The 11,842-nt window shown below is 38.1% G+C and overlaps 1 protein-coding gene across 1 annotated transcript; it reads left to right on the forward strand.

Moving 5' to 3' along the window:
* Positions 1-4,451: 4,451 nt before the first annotated feature.
* LOC117412035 (zinc finger protein ZIC 3-like) lies at positions 4,452-8,495 on the forward strand. The gene is made up of 3 exons (XM_058989424.1): positions 4,452-5,760; positions 6,668-6,831; positions 7,590-8,495. The coding sequence occupies exons 1-3, from the start codon at positions 4,767-4,769 to the stop codon at positions 7,770-7,772; spliced, it is 1,341 nt and encodes a 446-aa protein (XP_058845407.1). The 5' UTR covers positions 4,452-4,766; the 3' UTR covers positions 7,773-8,495.
* The last annotated feature ends 3,347 nt before the right edge of the window (positions 8,496-11,842 follow it).

The raw sequence follows: 11,842 nt of genomic DNA on the forward strand, positions 1-11,842 counted from the left end.
TAAGTGTTTGTTTTATTTTATTTTAAAACAGTTTCAACATAATGGGAAGACGGTGTAGGCCTATCTATATTGTGAAAGACAATTTTCAATCACACTTTTGATATTTCACTTTTTATTTACGTGGAGTTAAAATAAGTATAATGACATCAACAGAAATGAAACAGGATCATTATGCCGAAACCACTTATTCTTGAGTTTGACTTCTAGCTCTGTTTTTAAAACGGGTCTGCTGTTTGACATTTATTTTATAAACCAACATGCGGGCAAAGTGCAAGAATGGAGGGATAATTTCTCTGCTTTTGACATTTCATAGTGCACCTGACCTTCAGTGTCCACAAATACACATTTACACAGTCTTGTCGAAAATGAATGTATGTATGCGTGTGTGTTACATCTATCTATCTATCTATCTATCTATCTATCTATCTATCTATCTATCTATCAATCTATCTATCAATCTATCAATCTATCTATCTGTGTGTGTGTGTGTGTGTGTGTGTGTGTGTGTGTGTGTGTGTGTGTACAATTATTTTGTTATTAATCTTCAATCAATTGATCAGTGTATGCATGTTTAAGCCAACACTCATTTACAACGAATCTTTGAAGTTTCAGATACACGTGTTGCACATAGACTGTTTGTGAGAATAGAGCTAAGCACAAGATCGTATTCTCTGTTTCTACTGCCCCGTAATGGTTCGGCTGCTGCAAGAGGAACCCGGCATGCCGCTCTCCACCTGCTTGTTTCGAGATACACAGAGAAACAATCGCCATTCCGATTCTGTGCATTTGTACAAGTGCTTGTGTGTGTGTGTGTGTGTGTGTGTGTGTGTGTGTGTGTGTGTGTGTGTGTGTGTGTGTCTACAACACTCCGCATTTCAATAGCGCAATAATGAACAACAATACTGCTATCAGTGCTTACAGTGAACTACACTCTCTTACACACACAAACTTTAAATTACCCACAAAATATAGGCTGTATGTATAAGGTAAAGTTTAGAAAAAGCAACAATTGTTAAAATTCATAGGAGAAACATCACAAAATCACAAACAAAATGAAACTATGCAAAACATATTAAAATCATACAGTTACCGCTATGTTTAAAAAATTTAATTAAATTAAAAAAGCACAATTCTAGAGCTGCCAACGATGACATTTCGTATATTTATTTATTATAAGGTAAGACTGGGGGATATTTTCATTACAACGACACTTATAAAATAAATGTGCAAGAAGCATTTAAAAAAAAAACGCTGAACCTTAAGATAAACATTGAGATGAGTCACAAAATGACACACACGATAAGGAGAGCACATACTCCGCAGACAAACTCCACTGCGAAGACGCTGTCCACACAGAGAGCACAACATGTTTGCGTGAAAGTGAAAATGTTATGCAGGCTCCCCGTATACCTTAATAATTCACGTTTTCGACGATTTGTTCTATCTAAAATTAACAAAAATAAAACCAACAGTATTATAAGACGAGTATTTAATTAAAACTATAATTGTATTTATTTATTTTTTTTAATTAACTACTTTGCATGTGGTTACAATTTTTAATTCGTTTTTTTTTCTTTTTCGTCTTTTTGTTTGCGTTGATGTACATAGAAATGTGATTTACTTCTTTTTTTAGTTCAAGAAATATATTTCCAGAGAGTTGCAAGTTAAAGAAAATGCTTTCAAATAAATTCTGAGCTCCAACTGTTGTGTAGCCGTTATCAGTAATAGTTACCGTTTTTTCAGTTATATATATATATATATATATATATATATATATATATATATATATATATATATATCACTTCCAAGGATAAAAGTAGATATGCAAGAATATAATTATTTAAATAATGCACACATAAATGTAGACTGTTTTGCGCACACACACACACACACACACACACACACACACACACACACACACTCCGGAAAACACACCTCATTAAGGTTCTGCCTTCACCGGGGGACACCACGTGCTGCACATCCACAGTTGGAACAAAATGTCACATATTAAAAAAAACAGCCTGTTGAAAGGTTTATCGGAAAGTTCATGAGTTTGAAAAAAAGGGACGCATTCAACTTACCCCTCCTGAATAAAGGGGGGGGGGGTGAAACGAGGGTGAAAGAAAACCACCTATTCCTAAACATTCTAGACATCTGGATGAATGTATTCTTCTGAAATTCAAGATCATTTGCAGCACAGACTGTTTTATGATATGCCGTGATCTCTGCTGCGCTGTCAACAGTTGCTTTCGATTATTTTTAAAGACAGTAACATACAGCTACACATGAGGCCCTTTTCAAGCCAAAGGTCACTCGCCCTGCATTGCCCTATGTCGGCAACTTCAGAGACCGTATACAGCGGAATAGTCCGTAGATGAGCTAATTGAATTATGTGTTTTTGTTATAGAGACAACAGTGCACGAGCTTCTCGTTGTGAATTATCTTACAGCAACACCCCGGCAGTGTATATGGGGCCATCTATAATAATTCTACTGTGGAGTCCTTTCACTTCAACGAGCCAATAAAATATTGAAAAGGAAAAGTTAAGCAGACTTTACTGCCTGTCACTTGTGAAAGTGCGCAGAGGTCGCCATGAATCTTAGCTTTAATACTTACCAGCATATTTACTGTTAGAGCTTTGAGTGTGTATGAGAACGCGGCTGTGTGTGTGTGTGTGTGTGTGTGTGTGTGTGTGTGTGTGTGTGTCAGTATTTCCTTTCCTTGGGGGCGAGCATTGGGGGGGCAGTAAAGAAGTCATCTCTAAATTTTAAACGCAGTATTTTATCGCCCACATTATACAAACCTGCCAATCCCACCCATTGCAGTAAGCTTACCTCCAAAAGTGAACTCTTCCACGTGTTATCTGCAGGCCCTTCAACAGAAAAACAAGAATGATAAACTCACCTTCACTGTTACGCTATTCTTGTAGAATGCGGTGATGTGAGAATGAAAGCGGTATAGATTGAAGGTGAATGTGAAAACGGAGGCCTCGGATTTGAAGATTTTTTTTAAAACCCTAAAATAAAGAATGTGAAGTGTTTGCAGAGACTGACTGAGGAAATGGATGTGAAAGCGGTGCAGTTATAAAGAGGCGCTTGAGGTTACTCTCCCAGCGCGTCTCTGAACTTGATCAGATTTTATGTTTCCTGCAGCGAGTCGGCGGCAGCCCTGTGAAACTGTCTCAATGGCTGGGGCTTTTTTTTTGGGGGGGGGGGGGGGGGGGGGGGGTAGGCAAAATCTCAGGATATTCCAATTACTGCCATCGTTCTTTCTGTCCTTTATTTGATCGTGCTGTTCAGAAGAGTTCTTTGGAAGAAAATACCCCCTACCAACCCACTCAAAAGCAAGGATTCGGAGTCTGATAGGTTCAAATGGTCACTGAAAATTAATCGAAAGAAACGCAGTTCCATCTCAACGTCTGGGCTACAAAATTTAAAAAGTATAACGTCTTAAATTATTGCCAACAACTCTAATCGTTACACCGATTCTAATCTCGTAATACATACCCGTTAAGGGGGATCTACGATATTCTTATAAAATAATATTTTATATGAAATTATACTTTATAAAAATAGACTAGACGTAATTGTTTAACAAAACAGACTGCATTCCAAATAAAACTGCAGTAAGATCGGTGCTTCTATCTGAATCGCCGTTTATATCGTGTACATGAAACGGGAGGATCTGCGCGTCAGCAGACGGATTGTTATCAGCAGAACAAGAAGGCGATGATCTGTTAAAAAGAAGCTGAAACAAGACGACTGACCCTTTCAGGGTTTGAAAGTTTCACATTTTATTATCCTCGACGTGCCACTATTTCAAAGGACTGGGAGGTTTTACGGCCGTACCCAGGGGAACAATTGAGCTAAACAGATGGGCAAAGCTAATTAAAAAAATAAATAGTAGCAATAATAATAATAATAATAATAATAATAATAATAATAATAATAATAATAATAATCCAATCACAGTCATAAGTAGGCCTATAACAGATTAAAGCTTTGTCTTATTAATGTATTAATTGCGTTATTTGTCTTTGAAAAGATAAGCATAAAATAATTCAACAGGAAAGAGACAAATGTTACTTCTCCAAACACGTCTCTGCAGTGCATGCGTTACATGCGTAAACATGGTGTTGGTTTATTGACAAATAAAACATGTAAAACGGTTTGTTTAATAATGTATGCAAAAAAATAAATACCAAAAAATACCAAGTACGAGAAATTACAGAACAGCTGCTGTGTTTAAAAGCTCTGGAAATAAACCAGGTTTAAGTATTCAACCGAGATGGTATGTAGCCCCTTACCTGCAAATAATGCTTGAATTGACCAATCAGATTGAAGAACCCAGCCAAACTGCCATTTTCAATGCCAAACTGTGCCAATCAAAAGACGGCTAACCAATTGGCGCCCGGAATTGTGATCACGTGCCGCGGAGGCAGCGCGCTCCTTATTGGTCATCGTAGGGCTGCCTCCTGAGTTCATTTATGTGAAGGAGTGAGTGATTGACTTTATCAGAACAAGGACATCACTCACTTGGAGAGGGGGGGAAAGTTTGATCCTCTTTCTCAAGGATCACCGTTACGGGAGATTTTTTCTCCTCCGGTTTCTGAAAAGGTGATTTTTGCATTTGCAAGTTGTTGGGTTTTTTTTTCACCCTATTGCGATCACAAACGAAAAGAGAGTTACAGTCGCGGGGTGCTTTTTGCAGAACGCAATCCCGGTTTTTGATTTTTTTTTTTTTGGTTTCTTCTCGTCGAGTTCCCGATGACGATGTTACTTGACAGCGGTCCGCAGTTCTCTGCGCTTGGAGTTGGGGGGTTTGGCACACCGCGGCATCATGAGATGGGCGGCAGGGATGTTGGTCTGGCACTCAATCCCTTTGGAGATTCTTCCCATGCTGCGGCTTTCAAACTCAGCCCCGTGGCTCACGAAATCTCCTGCAGCCAGAACTCTGCGTTCACCCCGCAGGCATCTGGGTATGCGACTGCCCTTGGTCACCACCACTCTGGGCAGATGGGTTCGTACAGCGGCGGGGCGTTCAACTCCAGAGACTTCTTGTTTAGAAACCGCGGTGCTGGAATCGGGGAATCTGCAGCTACGAGCGCCCAGCATGGGATCTTTGCCCCTTCAGCGGGGAGTCTGCACGGACCAGGAATCGCCGACAACCCGGGTCACCTTTTATTTCCGGGGCTTCACGACCAGCCCGCCAGCCACACTTCGCCGAACGGACACGCAGTGAACAGCCAAATGCATCTGGGTTTGCGCGGGGACATATTTGGAAGACCAGATCCTTACAGACCCGTTGTGAGCCCACGGACAGACCCCTATGGCACTGCCCAGTTACACAACTACAACCACCCGATTAATATGAACATGGGGATGAACGTACCGCCGCACCACGGACCGGGGGCATTCTTTAGGTACATGAGGCCGCCTGTTAAGCAAGAGATGTCTTGCAAATGGATCGACGAGACCCAGATGAACCGACCCAAAAAGAGCTGCGGCAGAACTTTCAGCAGCATGCACGAGCTGGTGACACACATCTCCATGGAGCACGTCGGCGGACCCGAGCAAAGTAACCACATCTGCTTCTGGGAGGACTGTCCGAGAGAAGGGAAGTCTTTTAAAGCCAAGTACAAACTGGTGAATCATGTCAGAGTCCACACGGGAGAGAAACCCTTTCCCTGTCCCTTCCCCGGCTGTGGAAAAATATTTGCCAGGTCCGAAAATCTGAAAATTCACAAAAGAACTCATACAGGTAAATTGAAACGTTTTATGATTCCTTTTGCATTCAAAAAAATAAAAAGATCCTTGTTTTAGCTATTATTTGAGTTACCAAAATGGAGTAGGCACCAGACGATATATTGTGTGAACTCGGAAACTAAATCATGTGTATAATTATATAGAGTACAAGGGGAAATGTTTCGTATTTCTGGTAATATAGCCTAACTGTTTCTGTGCTGGACTGGAATGGTAGTCTTGGCATTGTGTGTTCTTAAGCCCGGTACCGGTAAACGCACTTTCTCCAAGTGTATTTGTGTATTAGCACAAGCGCGTGAGACGGGCTGAGAAGAGCTCTGGACAGTGCGTGTGAATTGCAAGATGTGGTTCTTTTCTCACACTAGGGAAACAGTATAAATGCTAATGAAACCTAACGCGCGGTACTTCCGTTCCTTTTTCAAGATGATCGACACACCTCCTAATTAAATCAGTCAAACTTTTTGTTTAAGTATTTTCTCTTTATTTGAGAATGAATTTCCTTTAGGAGCTTGTGCTGGTATTTATTGGTCATTTCCCTTCCTATTATTGGCCTATATATATATATATATATATATATATATATATATATATATATATATATATATATATATATATATATATATATATATATATATATATATCTTAGAGAATCTCAAGCAATTAAAGACGGTAAAAAAAAATTCAAAAGAAAACTTATTAGTGGGTGCTTTGAAATTCAAATATGTACAAGAATGAAGAGAAAAAAAAAACACTTGTATTTTTTATTTGTTAATACGTATTCCATAATGCGCGTTGTTAAAACAAAATAGCCGACGCATGCAGACAGATTCGGTTGTTTGGAGTCCGTTTTGGTGTGTTGGTTTTGTTCTTGTAATTGTGTATATTTCTGTTTCTCTCACTTGCAGGTGAAAAACCATTTAAATGCGAGTTCGAAGGCTGTGATAGACGCTTCGCAAACAGCAGTGACAGAAAGAAGCACATGCACGTGCACACTTCGGACAAACCTTACATCTGCAAAGTGTGCGACAAGTCTTACACACACCCAAGCTCGCTCAGGAAACACATGAAGGTAATTAACTATTTATTTACTGCGTGCAAACAGAGCAACTCCCGGTGTGTCTGGCAAGGAAAAGCAGAGCAAGCCAGCCAATTATACACAGATATTGAACTGTAATACAGTACATCGTGGGCCCTTTATTATTATTATTATTATTATTATTATTATTATTATTATTAATAATAATAATAATAATAATAATAATAATAATAATAATAATAATTTCTGTATTTATTTATTTGTATGATCATTTCTTAATTGTATCGCAATAATATTTTAATATATATATTGTTTTGTTTATTAGTTGTTTTTTTTTTTTTAAATAGCGTTAAAAAGTCCTAAATATATTGGATGAGCTTCCAAACAAAAAATATTTCTACAACTTTTGCAATTTCCATTTTTTTTAGAATCTTATTTTTTCAGTATCTATAGGGCCATCTGCGTGTTTTCCTGCTTTCTTTACTAGCATCTTCCATGTATATCAAGCACTTTCTATACAATGTACTAAACTAAAGCAGTTTGTGCCCCCCCCCCCCCCCCCCCCCCAAGCAAAACCAACATGCAAACTCAGCACATAGAATAGACATTTCTTTTCATTTCTTTAACAATAAATATATATGCAACAATAATATATATGCAGGCTGAGTTGCTGGTCTAACCACACGAATTACGAATATCTTCAGTGTATTATTACTGGATTTACTCATAATTTAACTGTTTTTTTCTTTTGTTTGTTTGTTTGTTTGTTTGTTTTTATTATTCACTTTTAGGTTCACGAGTCTCAAGCCTCAGAATCGTCTCCAGCGGCAAGTTCGGGGTACGAGTCGTCTACACCTCCAACTCTTCTGTCTGCGAGCACTGAAGACCCCTCAAAAACACCACCGTCCGCAGTACAAAACACAACCGCGCACAACGACGGACTTCCACCCAACTTTAATGAATGGTACGTTTGAAACAGAGCGCACGGGACTCTGATGTGGACCAGCAGGAAGGAACCTCAAAACCACACGCGCACCATGGGGCACAGAGGGGAATGGATAAAGGAGCCGCAGATTTCAGGAGTGGAAAATAGAGTTTCGGTGCGCAGGACAGGAGCTCTGGACAGGCCTTTTTACATTTCTCAGGATTAGAAATCGACTTTCATTCGGAGTAAAGATGGGTTTCCTTTTTAGGTTTGAGAGTTTATCTTTTTTTTCATTTTTATTTCTTTTTGGTTCGAAAAGGAATTGTAAAAGGATGAGTCGTTCACGGTATGTTCAATGAGGGCGATTATCAAGCCGCCTTATTGTTAAAACGTCACACAGTCTTAAAAATCAAAACGTGCCAAAGTCTTTTTTTTTTGTCTTGAACTTGAACAAAAAATAATAAATAAATACATATATAGTCGTGAATGTATTCCTTGTTGGATGGGGTCGAATCTGTTGTTTAGTGTACCTTTTCAGAATGGAAATGTGGTATTAGTAGAATACGATTGTGACCGTTATGCCGTTGCCTTTTGTAATAACTTTGTAAATACCTATCCATGATGCCGTATTTATCAATTTGTAATTTAAATTATCGGCATTAAGCACCGAGACTGAAAATGATATTTATGGAAAATGTTTTCTAACAAAACGATGTACAGTTTTTGGTTATAACCAGCTTAACATTAAAAATTCTCAATTTTAAACATCAAACATCATTGCAATTGTGTCTTTTAAATAAGTGTGTTTTATTGCGGCATCTGCCAATCAACACAAGCAAATAAGAATAATGATAATCACAGCAATACAAACAACAATAATAATACCAAAAAAATAACTGTTTTGTTGCCCAATACAAATTCAAGTAATGCATCGTGTATAGCCTGTATTATACTTTCTACATGTTTCAATTGTATACAGAAGCCTATATAAATATGTTAACATTAATATGACGCACAGAACCTGGGTATCACATAATTATACTAAAGGGCCAGGTGTCACATATAGTTGCTGACGTGTTTATTAAAATCAACATTACCAGGGCAGTGGTGTTCCTGGTTGGTGAATTTGACATCTCAATTGAATCGTCTTCAAGCGGGGTGATCATAAACGTGGACGAATAATATTGCACTTAACACGCATAAAGGAGACTTGCTGGGGACGAGCATAATCGTATCTCTGTAAATTAACGCGTTTCACTCAGTGAAGTTCTCAAAAAGTCTGCAAGCCTTCACTTGGAAGTTGTGCAAGCAAATATGCTGCAAATCATACAGCAAATATGCTACAAATCATACAGCAAATATGCTGCAAATCATAGACTCTGAGGCAGAGAGACAGTGACCTGTTCCGGATACTTCAGCTCAGCACACAAACGCTGCGAAGGTATTGCGCATTAATAATTTATAGTACCGATGAAGCGTATAGTATCTGTCTGAGTGCTATTTGTGTTGTGTGTGCGTCTGTGTGTAAACAGGAATGAAAGGGGGGATTGTATAAGATAACTATAGTCTGTACTCTGTGTGTGTGTGTGTGTGTGTGTGTGTGTGTGTGTGTGTAGACAACGGCTACAAAATAACCTTGCATTATATTTTGTTGGTCATATTTTTTCAATGATATAAATAATATTTGATTATTAGTCGAATGGTATATTTGCACAAATCACTGTTTAAAATGTGTTCATTTTTAGATATCTTATATGTCCATTATTATTATTATTATTATTATTATTATTATTATTATTATTATTATTATTATTATTATTACTACTGTCTATGAAACAAAATAACCATTTGCAATAACATCTGTCCATTAGAGATTTGAATCCTATATTCTATATTTTTCTCATTTTGTTTTATTATATTTTAGTTTTGACATCAACGGTTAAACAATCACTTGCGATTTTTAAAGTGATTTTGAATTATACTGTTTTTATTTATTTATTTATTTTTATACGCACATTGGCATTCCAATTTGTAAGCATCGATATTAACTGTGGTATGTGTTTTTTTTTTCATTAATGAAATACATTTTTGATTCCTGAAGTAATGTGAAAGAAAATTGTAAACTTAGGTAGGTCTCTATGTATGCCTGCACGTCACATTTTAATATTGCACATCACATTTTAATACTGCACATCACATTTTAATATTGCACATCACATTTTAATACTGCACATCACATTTTAATATTGCACATCACATTTTAATATTGCACATCACATTTTAATACTGCATATCATCAAACGTGTTCTTCCAGAGAGTTGTATTAATTGTCCCTGGCAGTAGATTGCATATCATGCCTCACAATGGACTGGGGGAAAAAAAGATAACATAAAATGTGCACTGGATAGGCAATATATTTAATAGGTAAAATATAATATATTTAGTCAAATAAATACATTTTAAAAATACCAAGACACTTTTTACAAACAACAACGAAGAGTTTCACTTTTGGAAAGTAATAGCCGCCGCATTTGCAATGGTCCTCCTTTCTGCATGATGTGCTCCTTGTACATGAATTCATTAGGCGGTTTCAGTATACGGGGTTTTGTTTAATTTAGAAGTTATCTATTTGGGTTACAAGTAAACGTTTGTTTTTTTCTTTGAAGCTCATTGGTTGTACCGTATAGGCTTGTGTTCGCAGCCTGTCTCACTGCAGCCGCGGGGAGAGTTATTAGCAACTTGAACTTGACAGTGGAAAGGCGCCATTTTAGCATCTCATCTCGACAGAGAGAAAAGTTGCAGTTGCTTATACTGGTTTATCCCTCATGCTTGCAGATATCCTCTCCAGAATCTCAGGCACAGCAGCCTCAACTCTCACAGGAAGTGACAGCGTGTCCTCAAACACACTGACACACTTTTTTTTTTTTTTTTTCGTTCAGTGTAACCCAGTTATGGATTGCGCAATAAGCCTATCCGGCTAAATACAAGCAAAAACAAAAACAAAACAAACAAAAATAATACTACAGTTCTGGATTTTTAAATAATGAGAATCTAAATGTGTGTGTGTGTGTGTGTGTGTGTGCGTGCGTGCGTGCGTCTGTGTGTATGTGTGTGTGTGTGTGTGTGTGTGCGTGCGTGCGTGCGTCTGTGTGTATGTGTGTGTGTGTGTGTGCGTGCGTGCGTCTGTGTGTATGTGTGTGCGTGCGTGCGTCTGTGTGTATGTGTGTGTGTGTGTGTGTGCGTGCGTGCGTGCGTCTGTGTGTATGTGTGTGTGTGTGTGTGTGTGTGTGTGTGTGTGTGTGCGTGCGTGCGTCTGTGTGTATGTGTGTGTGTGTGTGTGTGTGTGTGTGTGCGTGCGTCTGTGTGTATGTGTTTAATGTTACATTTATTCACTCAACATGGGCACATAAACCCCAGTGTGAAAAACATGAGGTTTAGCGGAAGGTCATATTGTTTGGGTAAGTATTGTGTCATTTCATAGACTACACTACTAGTCCTCTTAAGAGTGTTTTTCAGGTGTATCAGAAGTCATAAACAGTGAAAGAGGCAATGACGTAAACTTGAAGACTTCAGGTAAAGCTCCTTAACATTTGTATGCTCGTTTTCGGGTCTTTCCTGTTCAAATCAACACGACACTAATTGGGGCAGATCCCAATTGTTTTGCAATACCATAAGTCTAAATTATTATAAACAGTTTTTTTTTTTTTAGAAAAACACCTTGATTTGTATAGCCTACGGACTAAAATGAATCCATTGTATTGTTTTTAACATTTTAATTATACTTTCTCGCCAACTTTTATTTTCTTTATCTAATGTTAACAAGGCTGCAGTAAAATGTCTTGTGGTTTGATAAGATACAAAGATCTACAAAGGTATGTGTGTATCACAGCGAGTCGTTTGCATGGGTCACCTTTTGAAAGAACGCTCGAATAACTTCAGCACTCTATAGTACTAATACACTGTAATATAATCGACGCTTAACAGGCAATGAGCGCAGATTTCCCCCACCCCACTTCTAAAAACAAGTATCCGATATGCTCCATCTTGGTACAACCATGGCAAGTCACACCGAATGCAGGCTACGTCATGCATTCTACATGTAGAATTATAGGGCACCTT

This window comes from Acipenser ruthenus, chromosome 16 (assembly GCF_902713425.1).
Source record: "Acipenser ruthenus chromosome 16, fAciRut3.2 maternal haplotype, whole genome shotgun sequence".
Lineage (NCBI taxonomy): Eukaryota > Metazoa > Chordata > Actinopteri > Acipenseriformes > Acipenseridae > Acipenser > Acipenser ruthenus.